Here is a 26,218-nt window from a genome sequence, read left to right as displayed (position 1 = left end):
CGCCGTTCCCGTAATAATGAACTCGTAGAACAACCAACTCACGAATTTTCAATGTTTTTTTTTTTTTTGTTAGAAACTAACATTTCCTGCTGCTGGTCACAGCTTCTCTTTGTCATCCACCCACATAACCATGCTTCTGTAAATAATTTCCATTACCAAGTCCGTTTTTCGTCTATTATGACATTTTTAAGTATGGTTCTTGAGAGGGTTGTCCTGTTGCCTTAACCTTGGGACTTCAGTGTAATGTAAACATTTACCAGTGGTTACAAAACGCCACGTGTTTCCATTACAGTATTACGCAACACCCTCCTGTCCTAGTAATGAGTGCTGCGGAGAACAAGTGCTTATCGCAAGGATGTCTGATGCATCTGCGTAAGTGACTCCGTGCAGAGATAACACGGGTAGGCTCACGACGTGGAAATGTCCCACTGATACCCCTTATCTATGCAGCTGTCGGAAGATTGCGTGAACATGATGACTGCATCCCGAGCAAGAGACGCACTGCAGTTATTTGCCGAGAAGTACTGCTTACTTCTGCACTTAATATAGCAATCATATACAATCGCTCGCTCGACGAGAAACCTGTCCGGCAACGACTGGAAAGTTGCACAGCTCACAACATATACTTTCAAAGGAAACAGAAGTAATCCGATAAATTACAAACCCATGTCACTGAAGTTGATGTGCAGTAGAATTTTGGAACACGCACCGATCAGCCAGAACATTATGACCAGCGACCTACTATCGATGTAAACCCGTCCCAGTTTGCAGTAGCGTCACCTGGCGAGGAATGAGTGCCAGTCAGACACACGCACGGTTCATGTAGTATCTACATCTACATCTGCATCTACATCTACATGGATACTCTGCAAATCACATTTAAGTGCGTGGCAGATGGTTCATCGAACCACCTTCACAACTCTCTATTATTCCAATCTCGTATAGCGCGCGGAAAGAATAACACATGTATCCATCCGTACGAGCTCTGATTTCCATTATTTTATCTTGGTGATCGTTCCTCCCTATGTAGGTCGCTGTCAACAAAATATTCCCTATGTAGCTAAATGATGAGGGATCTTTCTTTCTATGTATTCGCAGAACATTACACTTGTCTACATTGAGATTCAGTTGCCATTCCCTGCACCATGCGTCAATTCCTGCATTTCAGTACAATTTTCCATTTTTACAACCTCTCGATACACCACAGCATCATCTGCAAAAAGCTTCAGTGAACTTTCGACGTCATCCACAAGGTCATTTATGTATATTGAGAATAGCAACCGTCCAAGACACTCCCCTGCGGCACACCTGAAATCACTCTTACTTCGGAAGACTTCTCTCCATTGAGAATGACATGTTGCGTTCTGTTATCTAGGAACTCTTCAATCCAATCACACAATTGGTCTGATAGTCCATATGCTCTTACTTTGTTCATTAAACGACTGTGGGGAACTGTATCGAACGCCTTGCGGAAGTCAAGAAACACGGCATCTACCTGGGAACCCGTGTCTATGACCCTCTGAGTCTCGTGGACGAATAGCGCGAGCTGGGTTTCACACGATCGTCTTTTTCGAAACCCATGATGATGAAGGAAACATGCCGGGAGTGCCAAATATGGCGGACTTTGTGAAACCATAATGGCAGACATTTCACAGTTCATATAGAAATTAATAGTAGCCAGAGGAATCATGAACCCTCAAAAAGAAACATGTACATTATCATTCTTTGCACGACGATTCTGATGGTGTGATCAGATTTTCAATATCTTTATTAGTTTAAAGTTTAGTAGCTGACGATAAATTATACAAATAACACCCAGTAACGAATTTCCAAAATCTAAATGGTTCATCCGATTTTATCAATCAACGTGCCTTTAGAAAGATATTTGTGTAAACGTAAATTGGTATAAATTACACGCATGTAACTTGAATACTACGTAAATGGCTCTGAGCACTATGGGACTTAACATCTGAGGTAATCAGTCCCCTAGAACTTAGAACTACTTAAACCTAACTGACCTAAGGACATCACACACATCCATGCCCGAGGCAGGGTTCGAACCTGCGACCGTAGCTGTCGGGCGGTTCCAGACTGAAGCGCCTAGAACCGCTCGGCCACATTGGCTGGCTTTGAATACTACGTCAGTTATTGGAGGTCAAAGAGGCCGATTACTATTAATCGCACCAGGCCATAAGTACTCCACAGTTACACGATAAAACAGTACCAGCATGCTTATAAATATATTTATTGATCTATATCTTTGTTTATATCGGATATTTACTGAATGAGATTTTCACTCTGCAGTGGAGTGTGCGTTGATATGTAACTTCCTGGCAGATTAAAAATGTGTGCTGGTCCGAGACTCGAACTCGGGACCTTTGCCTTTTGCGGGCAAGTGCTCTACCAACTGAGCTACCCAAACAGCTTTACTTCTGCCAGCTGTGAGGACGGGGCGTGAGTCGTGCTTGGGTAGCTCAGTTGGTAGAGCACTTGCCCACGAAAGGCAAAGGTCCCGAGTTCGAGTCTCGGTCCGGCACACAGTTTTAATCTGCCAGGAAGTTTCAGATATTTACTATTCATGAAGAAATTGGTTAAATATTTACTGTGTTTTAAGATGCACAGAGACATTAAGCCACTGGCCTACCTTGTGTTTCTATTCCTTTGACATATGTTTATTTGACTTGTTTACGTATTTCATAATGTGTGCTAGAGCGTGTTTATGGTCCAGCTGTAGGAATATTTACTTAATTTCAATTTATTTAAATGTAAATCCAGTATTTCGTATGTGTTTCAATATGTTTGTGAGGGTGCATTGGCTTGAAGACATGGCGGGAGCGCTCTAGCCAATCACAGCGCTCGTTAATGGGGAGACTGAATGGAAGTGGGGGAGCACGACAGGACAGAGGAGTGCTAGGAGAGGAGGCGCGACAGACAGTAGCGGGAAAGACTTGGAGAGTGGAACAGTTTGCGCGTGGTAGTAGGAGACAGAAATATTTGGGAGTGCCGACTTGTGCTCTTGTGTGATTTCTGTGGCTTCTGCAGCGAAGACGTAGTATGCGTTTAGAAGTGAATATCTCGCAAGCTATGTTGTTGTTCGTAACTAATTACGTGAAGTAGGAATCTATTCTTTCCCTGTTAATCAACTTATATTTTATTTAATTGCTGGACCATCGACACCAATAAGTGTTTTACAGTAATAAAGGGCATTCTTAAAGGTACTGCTGCTATTGTACTCATCCTTTAAAGTAGTACCTACAGAGTTTATTTAATTGCAATCTTTCCTGTATAAATGTTTATGCTACCTTCAAAATTCGGCCGGCCGGAGTGGTCAAGCGGTTCTAGGCGCCACAACCTGGAACCGCGCGACCGCTACAGTCGCAGGTTCGAATCCCGCCTCGGGTATGGATGTGTGTGATGTCCTTAGGTTAGTTAGGTTTAAGTAGTTCTAAGTTCTAGGGGACTGATGACCACAGCAGTTAAGTCCCATGGAGCTCAGAGCCATTTCAAAATTCGCAATTGCCTAGTGACCATTCGATTTTTGTCTACATTCATATTGTATAATGTAGACTCAGCAGTATTTGGCTTGTAATGCTACAACTATGTATCCCAGCCCCTACACAACAAAACCAGCCAAAACTTCCAATATTTCAACTCTGATTCTGATGGTACATAGTTGAGGAACACCACACCACATCATTTCATTTTATTACTTGAAAGCCCGCAACTCACATCGCTAGCATCGGCACTAGCATCACACAGTGTTAAAGGGGACAGTACCAGGGTCATGCATCCCACGCAGCATGCTCATCCTGAGCAGATGCCCTCCAACATGCGAGGCACCTCTGTGTGGGCACGCACATTTGTCTTGTATTGCGGGCGAACCCCAAGGTTCTTTGCAGGCCACAGGGGATATCGGGAGTCTGATGTCGCGGCTGGTCATGCCACCGTGACATATCAAGCCATATCTGGCTGTGACTGCAGTCACCGTTGGTGCCTCCTTCTCTACCTCTGAACCTTGGACCAGACATCATGGTCCCCACTGTCCAGCCCACTTGCCGTTTACTTGGACCTCCTGTGTCTCGATATGATCTCTACTTCGTTTGTCCCAATAACCACAGGGATCACAGTTTGGGAGTCTGTGGAGACAAAGGCACTCTATCATCCAGATCTTACCTCACCCCAGTGGCAACGATGCAGTCTACTGCTGGGGGCAGGCTGCTGCCCCTTCCACACACATCCTCTTCCCCTCCCGCTCCCCCCTCCCACCATACTTGCCTGGCCTTCCTGTCACTGTGGACCCAAGCCCATGATGTTATATCCACCCGCTCTCCCCCTCTCCTCGCCACTCTGACACCGCCAGTGACCAGACCATTTTCAGCCCTACAGTTATGTAAAGTCATTTCTGATCACCGCAGATTGAATACTATAATACACTCGCTGCCTACACAAAGGCCAAACATACACTGCTGGCCACTAAAATTGCTACACCATGAAGAAATGCAGATGACAAACGGGTATTCATTGGACAAATATATTACACTAGAACTGACATGTGATTACAGTTTATCGCAATTCGGGTGTATAGATCCTGAGAAATCAGTACCCAGAACAACCACCTTTGGCCGTAATAATGGCCTTGATACACCTCGGCATCTATTCAAACAGTGCTTGGATGGCGTATACATGTACAGCCACCCATGCAGCTTCAACACGATACCACCATTCATCAAGAGTAGTGACTGGGGTATTGTGACAAGCCAGTTGCTCGGCCACCATTGACCAGACGTTTTCAATTGGTGAGAGATCTGGAGAATGTGCTGGCGAGGGCAGCAGTCGAACTTTTTCTGTATCCAAAACTGTTCGTACAGGACCTGCAACATGCGGTCGTGCATTATCCTGCTGAAATGTAGGGTTTCGCAGGGATCGAATGAACGGTAGAGCCACGTCCACTGTTCAAAGTGCTGTCAATGCAAACAAGAGGTGACCGAGACGCGTAACCAAGGGCACCCTGTACCATCACGCCGGGTGATACGCCAGTATGGCGATGACGAATACACGCTTCCAATGTGCGTACACCGCGATGACGCCAAACACGGATGCGGCAATCATGATGCTGTAAACAGAACATGCATTCATCCGAAAAAATGACGTTTTGCCATTCGTGCACCCAGGTTCGTCGTTGAGTACACCATCGCAGGCGCTCCCGTCTGTGATGCAGTGTCAAGGGCAACCGCAGCCATGGTCTCCGATCTGATAGTCCGTGCTGCTGCAAACGTCGTCGAACTGTTCATGCAGATGGTTGTTCTCTTGCAAACGTCCCCATCTATTGTTTCAGGGATCGAGACGTGGCTGCACGATCCGTTACAGCCATGCGGATAAGATGCCTGTCATTTCGACTGCTAGTGATACGAGGCCGTTGGGATCCAGCACGGCGTTCCGTATTACCCTCCTGAAGCCACTGATTCCATATTCTGCTACCAGTCACTGGATCTAGATCAACGCGAGAAGCAGTGTCGCGATACGATAAACCGCAATCGTGATAGGCTACAATCCGACCTTTATCAAAGACGGGAACGTGATGGTACTCATTTCTTCTCCTTACACGAGGCATCACAACAACGTTTCACCAGGCAACGCCGGTCAACTGCTGTTTGTGTATGAGAAATCGGTTGGAAACTTTCCTCATGTCAGCACGTTGTAGGTGTCGCCACGGACGCCAACCTTGTGTGAATGCTTTGAAAAGCTAATCATTTGCATATCACAGCATCTTGTTCCTGTCGGTTAAATTTCGGGTCTGCAGCACGTCATCTTCGTGGTGTAGCAATTTTAATGGCCAGTAGTGTATAATTAACTTTGTATCATAAGCTCAGTTTGTGCAGGGCAAATCTGCTTGGCATCTGTTATGGTTTTCACTTGAACTACTACAACAAGCTTCATCGCAAGAACTGTCACAGTGTCATATCCTGAATTGAGAATAATAGTACTAAAGATAGTGGGCATATACAATGCAAAGTGAGTAGGTGTTTTTCTTTCAAATCGGACCACACAGGAAAAGGTTCCATGAGGAGTTCACTTAGTATCAATCTGGATGAACAAAGCCACATGTAGATGTAGGGTATTCTCCACTGCAATAAATATGTGGATGAAAATGTGAGAAATGAATGTTTCAATGTTCAAAATAGTGGTACAGAAATTGTAGTCCCAGATGGACAATACAAATAAGTGTTAGTGCACTCATGGATTCGAATGAGTCACAAAGGAAAATTAAAGCCAACAATATTCTCATAAAAACTATTCTAGTATATTCAGCCAAAAAAAAAAAAAAATTTAAAATAAAACTCCATTGCAAGGTGATAAATACGTGACATGAGAAGCTATTCTGAAAAACATTACTTGAAAATATACAGGATGTTTCAAAAAGGACTTTACTTTAAAAATTCATATAAATTTATTGAAAGAAGATATAGAGCTGGATTTAGTGCTATTTTGTAGGAAAACACCTCAAGTTTTTTTACCTTAAACTAAAGATGTTGTATGTGGCTTCCGTTGCTTATCCTGCACACATCCCATTCGAAGTCAATTTCTTCCCAAACTTGCTGTAGCGTTGCAGCTGTAATTTGCTCAGTGGCGGCGTAAATTCTTGTTCTAAATTCTGCTAGAGAAGCCGGCACAGGTGGTACAAACACGGTATCGTTAATAACTCCACATTAAAAAAATCGAGTGTTGTTGGGTCTGGAGAACGTGGGGTCCATGCAATTACTAGTAATCCATTGACCTGGAAAGCGGTCACTGAGAAAATCCCAGACGTCAGCCAGGTAGTGGGGTGGTGCACCATCTCATATCGATCTGTGGTATTAAAAAATTTGGGAACATATCCAGGTACACTATCCCATTGACGGCTCTCTCACGGAAAAAAATGGGCTGTACACTTTGTTCTTGTCCAATGCACAAAAAGCGTTCAGTTTAGGACTATCACGAACATGTTGCAATGTTTGATGTGGATTTTCACTGCCCCAAATCCTTTAGTTATGTGTGTTAACCTTGCCACTTAAGTGAAAAGTCGACTCGTCAGAAAAGACGATGTTCATTCTCATGGATTGGTTTAACATATGCACACAGAAGGTCTTGCGAGCAAATTTATCAGTGTCTTTTATAGCTTGTACGATCGTCAATCTGTACGTTTTCAAATGCAAACAGTTTCTCAATACACGCCAAACAGTCGTATGTGGGATTTGCAGTTCACGAGATGCACGCTGAGTCGTTTTCGTAGGGCTGTTGACAAAGCGTTGTTTCGCTCACTCAACGACGTCGTCAAGATATGGACTACCTGATGAATTCCCAAGCCTTACCGAGCAGCCGCGTTTCTACAAAACATTTATGCCACCCATAAATTGTAGGCCTACTAGGATGATCTTTTGCGTACTTGGTAGGGAAATTACGTTGAACCGTTGTCGCCGACTTCGAGTCTTCAAACCAAAACACACAGCTAGCACTCTCGGGTCCAGTTAAGGCAGCCATCTTTAACGCAACTGCCGCTAGCGCTCCTTACAGTGCGATTCGGCACTAGCGAAATACGCGAGACAAAACACGGTGCATTTCCCCACAAATTGACGCTACACTCACCTCTGTAGATACTATGAATTAATCTATATAAATTTTCTAAGTTGTAAAGTCCTTTTTGAAACACCCAGTACTTGTGATAGAAGCACCATGAATAAAACGTAAATGACATAGACAGCTAAAGCCCACAACAGCCAGCTATCGATCGCAACTGTACCAAAAAGCATGCTGAAACACCAAAATACCATCAGCTTCCCCCAGAACGTCTAAACCACACTAATGCAGGACCCAAACGCAAGAGTGTAGCGTTGTCTTTCAGAGCATATCGGCACAAATAAAATTTGGCAGCCTCTCTGCACTCCCATTGGCACACGCCAGTCAAAGCTCCCGAACTGCTGGAGATATGACATGTGAAGTAGCGTAAAGATATCTCCTGGCGGGCGGTCAAACTTGCGAGGCATGTGATATTTCAAACGAGTGACTCGTGCTGGGTGCACATGTTCAGAAAAAATGTTCAAATGTATGTGAATTCCTAAGGAACCAAACTGTTGAGGTCATCGGTCCCTAGACTTACACACTACTTAAACTAACTTAAGCTAAGAACAACACACACACACACCCATGCCCGAGGGAGGACTCGAACCTCTGGCGGGAGGAGCCGCGCAATCCGTGACAAGGCGCCTCAAACCAAGCGGCCACTTCGCGCGGCTCGCATGCTGACAATAAGTGAAACTACAAAACTAGGCGGAGGATACGGCACTGACATGTTTAAAAAGGCAACTGTTAATTTACATCATGAAGTGCGGTCACATGGACCTTAGGACTTTACAATGGGACGTGACCTCGATATTGAAATAAGCTGGACAAGTGACTGGTTTTGGCCTGACACTTATAATCAGGACTTAAAACTTCGCTATGTATCCTATGCATCCTAACGCTTTTTAAGATCTGGTGACAGCTGCAAAGTCAAAACTGTTCATCTCTTCAGATAAATCAAAATTTTACCAAGACCTTGAATTCTGCTGTGTATGCAAACTCTTTATTGTTTACACTTATACCGCTTTCAAAACTGACACCCAGAATGGATGTTTTTAAATCTGTAAATATCGTTAACTTGCTTTTGTTTGTTCCAGATGAGTATGGACACCACAGCTGTATGCCTCATAGCGTGTCTTCTCTTTGCACAAGGTAAGAACCTAAGACGTACTTATAATTAAGTGCAACATATTTTAGATATATCACAACATAGTTGCCGACCGCTGTGGCCGAGAGGTTCTAGGCACTTTAGTCCGGAACCGCGCTGCTGCTACCGTCGCAGGCTCGAATCCTGCCTCGGGCATGGGTGTGTCTTATGTCCTTAGGTTTAAGGAGTTCTAAGTTCTAGGGGACTGATGACCTCAGGTGTTAAGTCCCATAGTGCTTAGAGCCATTTGAACGACATAGTTTGTAATATTAATAAATATCGCTCGTTGTCGCAAGAACTTAAGAATCAACGACACACCAAAAAAATATCGTCATCATTATTGTTGCTGTTGTAGTCATAAGTCCGACGTTTGGTCTAATGCAGCGCCACCTGCTAATCTTCATCTCTGCACAATTACAAGAGGCGTTCAGTAAACAATGCAACACATTTCTTTATGAAGGTTCAAATGGCTCTGAGCACTATGGGACTTAACTTCTGAGGTCATCAGTCCCCTAGAAGTTAGAGCTACTTAAACCTAACTAACCTAAGGAGATCACACACATCCACGCCAGAGGCAGGATTCGAACCTATGACCGTAGCGGTCGCGCGGTTCAAGACTGTAGCGCCTAGAACCGCTCGGCAACTTCGGCTGGCTCTTTCTGAAGGCACGTCGGTTTTATACAGGATTCTAATGTAAAATATTATCCCCCACTCTTTTGGCTACAAAACCCTATTTTTAAAAACATTTTTTCCATTCAATGCGACGATCTTACGCCACCTTACTCGGGGAGTTTGTATGCTCTCGTGGTACCACTCTACTGGTCGACGTAGGAGCCAATGCCTTGCATCAGTAACCTCCCCCCATCTACACTGAAGAGCCAAAGAAACTGGTACACCCGCCAGATATAGTGTAGGGACCCCGCGAGCACTTAAAAATACAACAACACGACATGGCATGGACTCGACTAGTGTCTGGGGTAGTGCTGGAGGGAATTAACACCATGAACCCTGCAGGGCTGTCCATAAATCCATAGGAGTACGAGGGGTGAAGATCCCTTCTGAACAGCAGGTATCCCAGATATGCTCAATAATGTTCACGTCTCAGGAGCCACTCTGTAGAAATTCTGGACGTGTGGAGTGTCGCATTGTCCTGCTGGAATTGCCCAACTCCGTCGGAATGCACAATGGACATGAATGGACGCAGGTAATCAGACAGGATGCTTATGTATGTGTCACCTGTCAGGGTTCACTCCAACTGCACACGCCCCACACAATTACTAAGCCTCCAACAGCTTGAACAGTCTCTTGCTGACAGGCAGGGTCCATGGATTCACGAGGTTGTCTCCGTACCCGTACACGTCCATCCGCTCGATACAATTTGAAACGAGACTCGTCCGACCAGGCAACATGATTACAGTAATCCACAGTCCAATGTCGGTGTTGACGGCCCCAGGCAAGCGTAAAGCTTTGTGTCGTGCAGTCATCAAGGGTAGACGCGTGGGCCTTCAGCCCCGAAAGCCCATATCGATGGTGTTTCGTTGAATGGTTCGCACGCTGACACTTGTTTATGGCCCAGCATTGAAACTGCAGCAATTTGCGTAAGGGTTGCACTTCTGTCACGTTGAACGATTCTCTTCAGTCGTCGTTGGTCCCGTTCTTGCAGCGATGTCGGAGATATTCACGGTACAGTCGTGAAATGGTCGTACTGGAAGATCTCCACTTCATCGTTACCTCTGAGATTACCTGTCCCATCGCTCCAGTGCCGACTATAACACCACGTTCAAACTCACTTAAATCTGCCATTGTAGCAGCAGTCACTTGTTGTCTTATACAGGCGTTGCCGATCACATCACCGTGTTCTGCGTGTTTACGTATATCTGTATTTGAATATGCGTGCCTATACCAGTTTCTTCGTCACTTCAGTGTAGTTATTGGCTCTTGTGTGTATGCTTCACGGAGAATAAGACGTTCACTTGCATTTTTGTGACGACGAACAATCTGAAGCCGTTTGTTCAATTTCCTGAGTATATCACAGTACTCTTCAGGGTTGAGCGTTGCAGCATGAGGGAAGGCGTGCCGGCAGCCGTGGCCGAGCGGTTCTAGGCGCTTCAGTCCTGAACCGCGCTGCTGCTGCGGTCGCAGGTTCGATTCCTGCCTCGGGCATGGATGTGAGTGATATCCTTAGTTTAGTTAGGTTTAAGTAGTTCTAAGTTCTAGGGGTCTGATAACCCTATATGTTAAGTCCCATAGTGCTTGGAGCCATTTGAACCATTTTTTGAGGGAAGACGTCAAACAGAATAATCCCTTAAGAGTCCCAGTAGACCGTGACCATGACTTTAGCAGCTGAGGGTGCGGTTTAGAAATTTTTCTTCCGTGGGAGTTAGTTTGGTGCAACTCCATTGATTGTCGTTCGGTTTCCAGTTTGAAGTGACATATCGGTGTTTCATCGCCTGTGCCGACGTTCTACAAAAAATTGTTACAATCAGCCTTGTAACGTGCAAGCAATTCCCCACAGATGGTGCTTCGTTGCTCTTTATGGTCTTGTATTAGGAGGTGAGGAACCCAGTTAAAATGGTTCAAATGGCTCTAAGCACTATGGGACTTAACATCTGAAGTCATCAGTCCTCTAGACTTACAACTACTTAAACCTAACTAACCTAAGGACATCACACACATCCATGCCCGAGGTAGGATTCGAACCTGCGACCGTAGCAGTAGCGCGGTTCCAGACTTAAGCTCCTAGAATCGCTCGGCCACAGCGGCCGGCCATGATCCCAGTGGGCACACCCATTTGAGTACCCCTTCTGGGGGACGAGTGTGCCAGCACTACCAACAGAGACGTCCAGATGAACAGCCAGGTGTTCGGTGATCCATCGACCACCTCGAATCAGGGTGTCCGCACGATCGAACATTAAAGGAGTGAGCTGTGTGCGGCCGGTCGGCACCTGGGAGATCAGACAGGTTTGCGCGACCTTGTTGCGATGATAACAGACGCCTCGCCCAACGACTCACCGTGATTTTGTTCACTGTCATGTCTCTGCAGACATTCCGCAAGCGCCTGTGAATATCAGCAATGATCTGGCTTTCTACCGAAAGAAACTGCATGATAGGTCTCTCCTTGGAACGCGCCTGTCCGCAGCTTGTGATCTAGTGGCTAGCGTAGCTGTCTCTGGATCACGCGGTCCTGGGTTCCATTCCCGGCCGGGTTGAGAATTTTCTCTGCCCAGTGACTGGGTGTTTGCGTTGTCCTCATCATTTCATCATCATTATCATTCGTGACCATGGCTAGATTTCCTGTCCGCAGCTCGTGGTCTAGTGGCTAGCGTTACTCCCTCTGGATCACGCCGTCCCAGGTTCAATTCCCGGCTGGGTTGGGGATTTTCCTCTGCCTGGGGAGTGGGTGTTTGTGTTGTCCTCATCATTTCATCATCATTATCATTCGTGACCATGGCTAGATTTCCTGTCCGCAGCTCGTGGTCTAGTGGCTAGCGTAGCTGCCTGTGGAGCACGCAGTCCCGGGTTCGATTCCCAGCCAGGTGGGGGATTTTCTCTGCCCAGTGCCTGAATGTTTGTGTTGTCCTCATCATTTCATCATCATAATCATTCGCGACCATGGCTAGACTCGTGGTCTAGTGGCTAGCGTTGCTGCCTCTGGATCATGCTGTCCCAGGTTCGATTCCCGGCCGGGTTGGGGATTTTCTCTGCCCAGGAATTGGGTGTTTCTGTTGTCCTCGTCATTTCATCATGATTATCATTCGTGACCATGCCTAGATTTCCTGTCTGCAGCTGCTAGTCTAGTGGCTAGCGTTGCTGCCTCTGGATCACACCGTCCCGGGTTCGATACCCGGCCGGGTTGGGCATTTTCTCTGCCCGGGGACTAGGTCTTTATGTTGTCCACATCATTTGATCATCATTATCATTCATGACCATGGCTAGATTTCCTCTCCGCAGCTCGTGGTCTAGTGGCTAGAGTTGCTGCCTCTGGATCACGTGGTCCCGGGTTCGATTCCAGTCCGGGTTGGGGATTTTCTCTGCCCAGGCACTGGGTGTTTGTGTTGTCCTCATCATTTCATCTCCGTTATCATTCGTGACCATGGCTATATTTCCTGTCCGCATCTGGTGGTCTCTGGATCACCCTGTCCCGGGTTCGATTCCCGGCCGGGTTGGGGATTTTCTCTGCATGGGGAGTGGGTGTTTGTGTTGTCCTTATCATTTCATCATCATATCATTCGTGACCATGGCTAGATTTGCCTGTGTACAAAAATTTGGCTGTGTAAAAATTGGGGACTTTGTACGGGCGCTCCTGACCGCGTAATTGAGCGCCCCACAGACCAAACGTCATCATCATCCTTGGAACACATGTCAGTTCTAGACGCCATTTTGAAGGCTACGTACGCGCCGCACCTATCGGAACTTCATGAAACTATGGGCGCTGAAGCTGGAATATTCCACCATGTCCCACAGGAAATTCCACATTTTTTAAACCGAAACTGGCCGGGTAAAAATATGTTGCATTACTTACTGAACGCCCCTCGTACTTCAGCCCATATCCATTTCAACCTACTTACGTACCCATGTCCTGCTCTCCCTCTGTAATTTCTAATCCCAACACTTCCGTCCCATTACCAAACATTCTTTGGTGCCTCATAACATATCGCATCAACCAGTCCCTCCTTTTAGTTGTGCGATAAATTTCTTTTTCCCTTTGTTTGATTCAGTACCTCTTAATCACTTAATGTGGCTACCCATCTAATCTTGAGTAGTCTTCTGAAGCGTCACATTTCAAAATCTTCCACTCACGTTGGCATTTTATTTCCATGCGTGGGTACACTCCACACAAATACTTTCAGAAAAGTCAATTAACCCTTTATTTCATACAGTTTTCATTGTTAAGAAATTTCCCCTTTTCAGAAATGCTTTTCTTGCTATGGCATTTTCTTGCCATTGCAGTTTTTATCTCCTTCACTTCGGACATCGTCAGTTATTTTGCTCCAAAAATAGCAGAAATCGTCTACTACTTTTACAATCTCATTTCCTTATCTAATTCGTTCAGAAACGTCTGACTCAATTTACCTACGTTCCGTTACCTTTGCTGCACATTTTTGTTGATGTTCATGGTATGACCTCTTTTCAAAACTTGCCCCATGATGTCTGCACGAATATTCTGCAAATCACATTCAAGTGCCTGTCATCAGGATGACTGCAATTACTGTTACGAGCGCGTTTCTGCGCATATTGGATGTCGATGAGTGGTTCATGTCTGCCATGTCGATGACGTCCTGGGCGAATGCAGTCGAGTGGTATCGCCAGGTTCAATATTTCCCTTTCGCATACTGAAGTTCTCAAAAACGTTTGTGTGTCAAGAACAGGCTTTCACCAGAAATGGAGCAACAAGTTGGTAGTGTGGTAGTATAATTTCGTTAGTGTAGTAGTATATAACAAGAAAAGCCTCCCCCCTCCCCAGACAAAAATCCCTCGATTCTTGATGCGCATACCACATCTCCCAGACCACCTGTGGATAACACAAATAGTTGTATCAAGGGGACACGGCCTTGAGCGAATTTCGAATGGTTGATCGTACTAATATTGACACACATTTTTCAGAATCTATTTGTTCAAAACAAACCAAATGCGAAACGGGCATAGAATGTCATGTTTTCTTCAAAGAATACTACTTATTCGAGAGTAGTATTGTTATCACAGCAGAAACTTACAGAAAAGCCCGTGATCTAAAGAACAGGCGTTTGTGGAATGCTGTCGCACGCTCGATGTTCTCAGCACCGACCACACAGGAACTACTATTGATATCGTTGTGACATGTGTGGATCAGAATCCGCCAAGAACGATTCCAACGTTTTGTAGAGTCCACGCCTGGATGTGTTGCTCTAGTTTCGAGGAGCGACTCGCTATTAGCATAACAACCAGGGCCTTCCCAAGACTTTTGACCACTCTGTGTAGTTTAGCTTCTTAATGGGATCGCACACTGCATATCTAACCCATGCTAATTTAGGCAAGTAATTGACCCATTTCTGAAAAAAATATTTGATGCAGGACCTTAATATTTTTACTGTATGTTACATGATGCTGAAAGAGTCAGCTGTATTAAAATCTACTTTATCCATTTTATAGTTTTCAAGAAATACTTTTTTAAATTTATTAAGAAAAAGTATTAAGTTTTTCTGCAGAAAATATTTTTTTGTGTACTTCCTAATGAGGGAATATTAATGAATGTTGTACCAGAGGAGTCTCTGGAAATTTCATTCATTTATCTATGAGTTTCTGCTATAATGGAGCATATGTACTGAAAATTTTTGTTTGCAGGAAATTGACTTTAAAGAAAAAACTTTTGAAATTTGTTACTTACAGTTAATTAAAACTGTCCTGCTGCATATGATGGCCCTTCTTTGGCCTCTAGCAGATCTTCCAGCGTCTTTTTCACCTTCCTGGATGTTTGTCTTGCTTTCTTGGCCATATTAGATGCAGACCTGTCCGCATCGGCTATCCGTATTTTAACTCAATGTTGCAGCCCAGTGACCATATTTTCACCAGGATTAATTCCCAGCTTTTTCAGTACCAGTACCCAACATTTTCCAATATTACCACAATTGAATGTAATAACAGCATCATTGTATGCAGTTTTAGTGTATGCATGCCTACAAATATAGCTTTAGGAAGGCAGTTCCAAATTATGCTGCAGAAACATTCATTTGGGTTCTGTGTCTGCCCATTCAGACATTTCCTTAGAAGGCCAGGATGAGCCAAATCTCTGAAAATAGGTTTAATTGCTTTAATAACAGCAGCAGGAAGAGAATGCTGGTGAGAATAAGATTCTCCAGTTGCCTGAGACCTATTGTATTTGCACCACGAATTTTCTCCTGATGGACACAATCCATGACATGGCTTATCATCAGTAGAGGACTTATTGAAGAATATGGCCCAAACTTCTCTCTTCATTGCCTCCAGATTTTCTTTATTTCTCCTAATTGCCTGCCCATAGTATACCTGCAAGTTTTCTATTTCAGTTTTAGTTAACTGACACTGTACGGTCAACAATTTTCCATCTTCTAATTTTTTTCCTCTCATATCAACAGTTAGTTTTCTCATCATTGTTCCCAAACATTTTTGAACATATGGCTTAGACTTCACCACATTGTTGTATGCCTTACTGTCACCATCGCCCAAATATTTGGTGTACCGTATGCCTCTTGTTTCTACGGAGTGATGAAATATTTGTTGTGCTCCATGAATTTCCATACTACCACTTGTTCCTCTAAAATTAGCCACACAGTTGTGTTCTTTATGTTCATTGACTTTACAACATTTGCAATATTTAGACATTATCTCCACATCTAACACTTTACCGGTGTCTACACTCGTGGCAATCACTACTCCATTCAGAGAAGTATGTCCTCTTTTCTGCCAACTTCCATCAAGTGCAACTGCAATATCCGAACATCCATAATTTTCTTCCACTGCTTCCCTAGCACCCAGTTTCATGCTTTCCTCACTGACCTCACATACAGCTTTTTCTAACATTGCAGTCAGTTTTTCAAATTCATTTGGTAGTTGATGTAAGTTCATCACTGAAAAAAATGTTCTCGCTGCAGCCCTGTCCTTGCCAATGGATCGTAAGGCATAAATTAATCTAGAATTGATTTCATTAGGGCCACTTGCATCTGGTTTTGAAGAACTCATAAATGAAATCACAGCTGAACATTTAGTGCAAATTAAATCCAAACCAATTGGTAGGCCTTTTCTCCCACTGGCACTCTCACAAATTTACACACTCTGTGACTCACCACCACACTGTCTACATTGTACAAATTTAGAAATTACACTTGATAATATTCTCAAATGTATAATAATGTTACTGCACCCCTTGTCACTTACAGTAAATTCGTTGTAACTCTCTTGAAATGGTGAGAGTTTCTCTGATGATGCACTTGTTGAAGAATTACAATTGGAAACATCGTTGTCAGGCAACATAACCTCTTTTGCAGAAAGCTTTCTAAACTTCTTTCCTCTAGATTGTCGTTTCTTGAAAATGCCTTTACGTTTCGTCATCTTCAATAAACACAACAAAACACACGTAAACAAGCACTGCAAACGTAAGTATAACAACTACTCGCAATCACACTTGAACAAAACTAACTGCATGTTTGAAAGAGCGTTGTTTACAAACAGCAGAAACAAAAGAATACCGACCGTTGCATTCCAAGGATAGTCAACATACTCGGGAGTTAAAAAAAAAATCCCTAACGTGCAACGTTGGGGATATAAAGATCTAAAATATATGCAAGAAAGTGGGTGACAGAAAAGTGGGTGTGGCACATAAACACAAATGGTAGGAAAATGCTCTTTAAATGCTTGAAAAAAATTTTTCAACAAAATCCTTTTTAGGATACTTAAATAAGACCTTAATCTATCGAAATATGTGAAAACCTAAAATCGATTTTTTTCAACCTGAACCACAGTGTGGTCCCCTTAATAAACGTAAATCACCTGCATGAAAAATACGAGGACACAATTTTTATATTTATTCTGTTCTTTGTTGCAGTGTCTAGTCATGGGGACCATTTCTTCGGATACACAAAAGAAGGTAAGATAAATGTTTTTTGTACAGGGTTATAATAAAGTCCGTGAAACCTTTTGAGAAAATGGAGTGGAAAATGGCTAATCATAACAAAGCAAACGATACAGTATGTGAAGGATAAACTCTTACAGTGGTTCTTTCTTTTTAACGCGTTGCTGGCAGGTTAGTTTGGAAAACAGCCAACACGGGTGCCAGAGACAGTAGTTGCTGAAAATGGCAGAAAAGCAGGCGGAGAAAGCATTGTGTGTGCTAGGACTCGCCCGTTATCAATCGGTAGTGGGTGTGCAAAGAGCATTCCGTGGCAAATTTCACATGACGCCTCGATATTGCAACAGCATAGTGAAGTGGTACAAGAAATTCGAACAGAATGGTTGTTACTGCGATGCGAATCATTCGGGCCAACTGCGTGTATCAGTACAGACTGTGGACAGTCTGAGGTAGGTGTAGCGGCTATCGCCGAGACAACCAGTTTTCGGTTGTATCGGTTTTTCCCCACGCCAGTTTAACCTGATTTTAAAACCGCTCTGAATAACTGGCTTCTGAAATAACCGATTTTCGGTTTGTTATTCCCATTTCCTGTAATAAATATGGAAATCTATTAAAAAAATTGAAAACTTTTGGCTGTCTCAGTTCCAAGATACATACAATCAAAATATTGCATTAATTCGGCGGATAAAAGGAAACTTAGTCCGTCGACCATTCGCTGCTTTTCTCGAATAATGATAAGTGGAATGCAATGCAAAAAATCACCAGTATTCTCTTATTGATTCTATCTTTTCGAAACTCTGCTCGAAAATCGTGTTGTAATGGAGAATCGTACCATTTGTGCACTACGTTAGTCATTGCTAGGGGGTGAAAACAGGTTGAAGAACCTCGAGGTAATTTTTCGTGGTAACTTTTCCGTTTTGAAGGGTTACAAGCAGATAAAGATATATTATGTTGACAGAGGCAGCGTATCGGCGGATTTCTATTTTTACTGTATATTATAAATGACTTGTTAAGTTTTTAATTTATTATTAACTATATGTGAAAGTAGTATGTTCCCGAAAGAACGGATACCATTGATGACCGTGCAGCTTCTCATGAATAAAATGATAATTAAATCGACACCATAGCTGGAAACAGGCGTTGATATGCATCATTGGGGACATGTTGAAAATGTGTGTCCGGAGCGGGACTCGAACCCGGGATCTCCTTGAAACCTTCCCGTCTCCTCTATAATTCTTTTGTTAATGATAACCTTCCCTTTTACAATAACCCATGTACCCTCCCCGTAGGATTTCTATCTCTTGCTTAATAATAACAAATGAAATCTCTCCTTTGACATTTATTCTCTTTCTCAATCTTCGCAAACAAATTTAATTGCTGCTTATTAAAAGTTATTTTCTGATTATTTCGACGAAACATAGAATGTATCGTCGTCGTGGCCCTCAGTCGTTATCTGCAACAACCCAAAACTGTTTCTTATTAGCAAAGCTGACGTTATGCTTTAATTAATTTGAATGAAGTTACGTAATTCATAGTTACACTTTTTCTTGACAACAATAAAATTTTTGCAAAGTTTTATGTTGATGGTTTTTGGGATGGATTATAATCAGTAATGCAACATTGCTGGCAAAAATTAATTACATTCTGAAAACGCTTCAAATATTTACTGCTGGTAATGAAATGATTTTACAAACGTTCAAATGGGATTTACTTCTTACAATAATCTTACGACTAGCATTGCGCAAACATACCTTCAGTAGTCTTGAGTTTGTCAAAAAAAAAAAAAATTCAATAATATTAGTTCCTCTTATGATAATAGTTAGCTGATGTCTCTGTACATCCGTTTATAATCTCTTGTAAATCATAGCTGGTGGCTGGCAGGCACACCGCTCCTCTCAACCTCTCGCTTCAGACCTGCTACCGACTCGCTTATTACTGACTTCCTACGAACTCTAAAGTGCGGTTTCTCCTGCCAACAATGCTTTCTGGTGCAGACAATCCCTGCTACCATTACAAAATGTATCAATGCGCGGTCTTTCCTGCTCTTTTCTTAAGATGTATCCATACGCGGTCTCTCCCGCCCTTTTAAAAATTATATCAATTTGCGGTATCTCTTGTCAACAATACTTTGGTGCCGACATTCCCTGCTACCACAATTATTTCCAAAATGAGAAATATTATTTGTCGGTACTTAATCCTATTAATAAAATATAAACATCTTTCATAAATTGTGATTTGACAATAGACAATAGAAATATACACGTGTTACATCCTGCTTAACTGACAGACGCTCTATCCACCTGAGCCACCGAGGGCACAGAGAATAGTGCGAGTCCCGGGTGGGCCACACATTTTCAACATGTCCCCAGTGATGTATTATCAACGCTTGTTTGCAGTTAGGGTGTCGATTTAATTATCATTTAATTTATTATTGTTACCATAATTTCCTTCCTCCCTTATTATTTCACAGAAATGGCAGGCAAATCTTTAATCTTTTAAAGCAAATGCAGCAGTGTACTTCATTGCTACGTCATTTCGTAAAGTTGTTTCTGGCCTATCACTGGTGCCATTCCAGAGTACAACGAATGTCCAGCGACGATAGCGAGGACCTACCGTACAAATGGAGTAGTGACGGGTCCTGCACGCTGCACGCACACGAGTGTCTTACGTCACGATAGACGGCAACAGGGATATCACTGTCTCGGCAGTGCTGTACCAATTCGTATGGCATATGTCTGTAGCCAGTTTCTAACTGTTGGCATTGTTATTAAAATAAAACTTCACATTACAACTAAAATACTGCCTAGAATTAAAATACTGGTATCAGTTTTAACGCGGCAGTTTTGGACATCTCCAGTCTGAGAGATACAAGAAGAATATAATACCAAAGAAAGCAGGTGTTGACAGATGTGAAAATTACCGAACTATCAGTTTAATAAGTCACAGCTGCAAAATACTAACGCGAATTCTTTACAGACGAATGGAAAAACTGGTAGAAGCCGACCTCGGGGAAGATCAGTTTGGATTCCGTAGAAATGTTGGAACACGGGACGCAATACTGACCCTATGACTTATCTTAGAAGAAAGACTAAGGAAAGGCAAACCTCCGTTTCTAACAGTTGTCGACTTAGAGAAGGCTTCTGACAATGTTGACTGGGATACTCTCTTTCAAATTCTGAAGGTGGCAGGGGTAAAATACAGGGAGAGAAAGGCTATTTACAATTTGTACAGAAAACAGATGGCAGTTATAAGAGTCGAGGGACATGAAAGGGAAGCAGTGGTTGGGAAGAGAGTGAGACAGTGTTGTAGCCTATACCCGATGTTATTCAATCTGTATATTGAACAAGCAATACAGGAAACAAAAGAAAAGTTCGGAATAGGTATTAAAATCCATGGAGAAGAAATAAAAACTTTGAGGTTCGCCGATGACATTGTAATTCTGTCAGACACAGCAAAGGACTTGGAAGAGCAGCTGAACGGAATGGACAGTGTCTTGAAAGGAGGATATAAGATGAACATCAACAAAAGCAAAACGAGAATAATGGAATGTAGTCGAATTAAGTCGGGTGATGCTGCAGGAATTAGATTAGGAAATGAGAGACATAAATAGTAAAGGAGTTTTGCAAAATAACTGATGATGGTCGAAGTAGAGAGGATATAAAATGTAGACTGGCAATGGCAAGGAAAGGGTTTCTGAAGAACAGAAATTTGTTAACATCGAGTATAGATCTAAGTGTCAGGAAGTCGTTTCTGAAAGTATTTGTATGGAGTGTAGCCATGTATGGAAGTGAAACATGGATGATAAATAGTTTGGACAAGAAGAGAACAGAAGCTTTCGAAATGTGGTGCTACAGAAGAATGCTGAAGATTAGATGGGTAGATCACATAACTAATGAGGAGGTATTGAATTAATTGGGGAGAAGAGGAGTTTGTGGCACAACTTGACTAGAAGAAGGGATCGGTTGGTAGGACATGTTCTGAGGCATCAAGGGATCACCAGTTTAGTACTGGAGGGCAGCGTGGAGGGTAAAAATCATAGAGGGAGACCAAGAGATGAATACACTAAGCAGATTCAGAAGGATGTAGGCTTCAGTAGGTACTGAGAGATGAAGAAGCTTGCACAGGATAGAGTAACGTGGAGAGCTGCATCAAACCAGTCTCAGGACTGAAGACCACAACAACAGTCTGTGAGACGTGTTGTCTATGGAGCTAGCGCAACTCCCTCAAACCATAAGCCATGAGGACAAATTGCGCTGCTGCCGTTCCGCATTCATATACAGAACCACCTTGAAAATGATGACTTCGCAAGGAAATTAATCTTCGATGACGAAATAGCTTTTCGTCTTTCGGCAACCGTCAACAGACACAGTACACGCGTATGGAAGACACTGAGTCGACAGGCAGATGTCGAACACTTCTGGGATTACGAGAAAGTTCAACGTGTTCTGCGCCGTGTCCGACAAGACACTCTACGGACCCTTCGTCTTTACTGAAAGGGTTGTCAGTTACTTCGCCTACCTTGACATGCTGCTACTGTGTCTGCTTGGTGTGGAATTAGCTTCGTTGACTCGAAGCTAATTCCACACCAAGCAGGTTTTAGACCTGGAAAGTCCTGTACCAGTCAAATTCTGGCACTGACGGAACATATCGAGGATGGGTTAGAAAATAAACTAATCACCGGGTTGGCACTAGTCGACCTAAGTTCCGCCTATGATACAGTAGATCACCGGACACTACTGCATAAAACCTACGAGACCCTGAAAGACTACCACCTAGTCAAGATAATCGAATCCCTGCTCCAAAATAGACAGTTCTTCGTAATGCTTGAGGGGACAAAGAGTCGATGGCGGAACCAAAATATGGGCTCGCCCAAGGGAGCGTGTTGGCGCCAATCCTATTCAACATACATACAAATGACCAACCAACTCCAGACAAAACCAAAATTTTGGATATGCAGACGACCTGGCAATAACAGTTCAAGGCAACAGGTTTGAAGCCATCGAGGAGAAACTAGAAACCGCCCTTTCTACAATGTCAACCTGCTACAAAAAGAATTCTCTAAAACCCAATCCCTCCAAAACTCAAGTGAATGCATTCCATCTGAACTCGAGGCAGGCAAAGTACAGGCTCAGTGTCACCTGGGACGGGACACTACCAGAACATACAGATACTCCCACCTACCTTGGCGTCGTGCTGGACAGAACATTGACATACAGATATCATTGCGAAAAGACACGCAAAAAAGTAGAAGCACGAAATTCCCTATTAAGAAAGCTGTCCAATAGCAAATGGGGTGCCAAACCTACCGTGGTCAGAACTTCAGCCCAAGCTTTGTGCTTCTCAACTGCCGAATATGCCTACCCGGTATGCTGCAGATCCGCCCACGCAAAAAAGGTAGGTATTAGCTTGAATGAAACATGCAGGATAGTGACAGGCTGCATGAAACCAACCCCCACAGAAAATCTTCACAGGGCCGCAGGTTTCACAAACCCTGACTCAAGTAGGAAAGCCCATGAAGTTAAAACAAACCTTTGATGCCCGTCACTCAATATTTGGCCAAGAGTGTGGCCCCATCAGACTCAAATCCAGACGCCGTTTCCTAAGTTGCGCCTTAGATGAGCCCCCCCCCATCTACTGTCCACCAAGCGGCGTTTCTGGTGATTGGAAACCTGGAGAATGCTTAACCGCATCAGAACTGGGGTGGCTCCTGTGAAATCTAATCTGATCAAATGGGGTTTGTTGGACGAAAATGACGACAAATGAGACTGCGGCATTCGACAGGAAATGGAACATCTCCTACATGTCCTGCCTGCCCCCACAGATGCACCCTCGACGATCTATGGCTGGCTAAAGAAGAAACATTGGACATTGCCCAATACTGGGCAAACAAATTGTAGTTTCCGGACACGAAAAAGTAAAGTAAAGTAAGTGTGTCTCATGTCACAACTTGGGGCTGATAGCAGGGATTCATCTTTCAACAAGATGAGACCCTCCAGACTTCCACAGCAGTGTTCGATGTTACCTAGAGGAGACGTTCCCCGGCGCTTGATAGGCAGGGTTGCGAGAGCTATGCCGGCGCTACTCGAGTGCTCAACACGGGCACCATACTTGACGACTTGCGACTTTTTTCTTGTGAGGTTAGATCAAGGATAGCGTTTACGCAACGGGCAGATATCACATTCCTACATTTCCTCAAAGCATTTGACACGGTGCCACACTGCCAACTGTTAACGAAGGTAGGTGTTGTGTCTAGACAAGACAGCCTAGACACAATGAGAGGAAGCCGAAAGGCACGCGCTAAGCTAAAGCAGGATGGCGTGAGGTCTGAAACAGGATACGTAATGAATGCTATAAAGAAAAGTACGTAGCTTCTGGAATACTTAACTTTAATCCATCCTTTTTGGTACATCTGGAGATTGTGGCGATACAAGTGAGACTCTTTAGATACATGCAATGTTACTAATGGCGGCTTGCTAGGTCGTAGCCATTGACTTAGCTGAAGGCTATTCTAACTATCTGCTCGGCAAAGGAGCGAGGCTTCGTCAGTGTAGTCGCTAGCTACGTCGTCCGTACAACTGGGGCGAGTGCTATTCCGTATCTCGAGACCTGCCTTGTGGTGGCGCTCGGTCTGCGATCCCTGACAGTGGCGACACGCGGGTCCGACATGTACTAATGGACCGCGGCCGATTTAAAGCTACCACCTAGCAAGTTTGGTGTCTGGCGGTGACACCACAGTAGGAGCATACGGAATAGCGTCCCAGGTATGTGAGAGGTCCAAGCCGTATAGTATTGAATAATAGAACTCACTACGTTATCCTCGTCGACGAGCGTTCATCAGAGACGAGGGCATCGTCAGAAGTACGCGAAGGAACTTGCCCCCCTTCTTGCAGCGGTGTACCGTATGTCTCTAGAAGAGCGTAGCGTTCCAAAAGATTGTAAAAAGAGCAGAGGTCATCCCCGTTTTCAAGAAGGGACGTCGAACAGATGTGCAGAACTATAGACCTATATCTCTAACGTCTGTTGTAGAATTTTGGAACACGTATTATGTTCGAGTATAATGACTTTTCTGGAGACTAGAAATCTACTCTGTAGGAATCAGCATGGGTTTCGAAACCCAGCTCGCGCTATTCGTCCACGAGACTCAGAGGGCCATAGACACGGGTTCCCAGGTAGATGCCGTGTTGACTTCCGCAAGGCGTTTGGTACAGTTCCCCACAGTCGTTTAATGAACAAAGTAAGAGCATATGGACTATCAGACCAACTGTGTGATTGGATTGAAGAATTCCTAGATAACAGAACGCAGCATGTCATTCTCAATGGAGAGAAGTCTTCCGAAGTAAGAGTGATTTCAGGTGTGCTGCAGGGGAGTGTCGTAGGACCGTTGCTATTTACCATATATATAAATGACCTTGTGGATAACATCGGAAGTTCACTGAGACTCTTTGCGGATGATGCTGTGGTGTATCGAGAGGTTGTAACAACGGAAAATTGTACTGAAATGCAGAAGGATCTGCAACGAATTGACGCATGGTGCAGGGAATGGCAATTGAATCTCAATGTAGAAAAGTGTAATGTGCTGCGAATACATGCAAAGAAAGCTACAATACAGCAGGTCAGTAACTGGAAGCAGTTAATTCCATGAATTATCTGGGAGTAGGCATTAGGAGTGATTTAAAATGGAATGACCATATAAAATTAATCGTCGGTAAAGCAGATGCCACACTGAGATTCATTCGAAGAATCCTAAGGAAATGGAGTCCGAAAACGAAGGAAGTAGGTTACAGTACGCTTGTTCGCCCACTGCTTGAATACTGCTCACCGGTGTGGATTCCGTACCACATAGGGTTGATAGAAGAGATAGAGAAGATCCAACGGAGAGCAGCGCGCTTCGTTACAGGATCATTTAGTAATCGTGAAAGCGTTACGGAGATGATAGATTGATAGATAAACTCCAGTGGAAGACTCTGCAGGAGAGACGCTCAGTAGCTCGGTACGGTCTTTTGTTTCGAGAACTTACCTTCACCGAGGAGTCAAGCAGAATATTGCTCCCAACTACGTATCTCTCTCGCGAAGAGACCATGAGGACAAAATGAGAGAGATTAGAGCCCACACGGAGGAATACCGACAGTCTTTCTTTCCACAAACAGTACGAGACTGGAATAGAAGGGAGAACCGACAGAGGTACTGAAGGTACCCTCCGCCACGCACCGTCATGTGGCTTGCGGAGTATGGATGTAGATCTGGAGTGCCCTAGGTAAGTGTGATTGGACCGCTGTAGTTCTCTGTATACACAAATAATTAGATTATAATCTAACGGACAGCGTATGCAGCAGTCTGCGGTTGTTTGCTGATGTTGCTGTGGTGTACGGGGAGGTGTCGAAGTTCAGTGACTGTAGGAAGACGCAAGATTGTATTGTATTGTATGTTAACCGGGGGCCTAGAAACGACGGAGAGGCTCCGTCCCCGCCGCAGCCGCAGTGGTCCACAACCCCACGACGACTACCGCAGTCCACTTCACCCCTCCGCCGCCCCACACCGAACTACTCTTTCAGGGTTATTGTGCGGTTCAGTCTACAGAGCATCTTCCCCCCCTCCCACCCCCCTCCCCACCCACCAGGGTACGTCTCACACCAGACGAGTGTAACCCCTATGTTTGCGTGGTTGAGGAACGGTGGGGTACACGTACGTGGAGAACTTGTTTGCGCAGCAATCGCTGACAAAGTGTAGCTGAGGCACAATAAGTGGAACCAGTCAGCATTCGCCGAGGCAGATGGAAAACCACCTAAAAACTATCCACAGACTAGCCGGCTCACCGTACATCGACATAAGTCCGTCCTGCGGATTCGTGCCGGGGACCAGGTGCTCCTTCCCAATCCGGAAAGCCGTGCGTTAGA

The 26,218-nt window shown here is 44.1% G+C and overlaps 1 protein-coding gene across 1 annotated transcript in view; it reads left to right on the top strand.

Annotated features, from left to right (window-relative positions):
- Positions 1-320: 320 nt before the first annotated feature.
- LOC124718758 (carbonic anhydrase-like) overlaps positions 321-26,218 on the top strand; it is an 88,097-nt gene continuing 62,199 nt past the window's right edge. Inside the window, exons 1-2 of the mRNA XM_047244372.1 lie at positions 321-372; positions 17,301-17,342. Of these exons, the coding sequence (XP_047100328.1) occupies positions 321-372; positions 17,301-17,342 (94 nt within the window). The remainder of the gene's footprint in view (positions 373-17,300; positions 17,343-26,218) is intronic.

The sequence above is a fragment of the Schistocerca piceifrons genome, chromosome 10 (genome assembly GCF_021461385.2).
Source record: "Schistocerca piceifrons isolate TAMUIC-IGC-003096 chromosome 10, iqSchPice1.1, whole genome shotgun sequence".
In the NCBI taxonomy this organism is placed as follows: Eukaryota; Metazoa; Arthropoda; class Insecta; order Orthoptera; family Acrididae; genus Schistocerca; species Schistocerca piceifrons.
The sequence above is the reverse complement of the archived record's forward strand: the minus strand, read 5'-3'. Positions and strand labels throughout refer to the sequence as shown.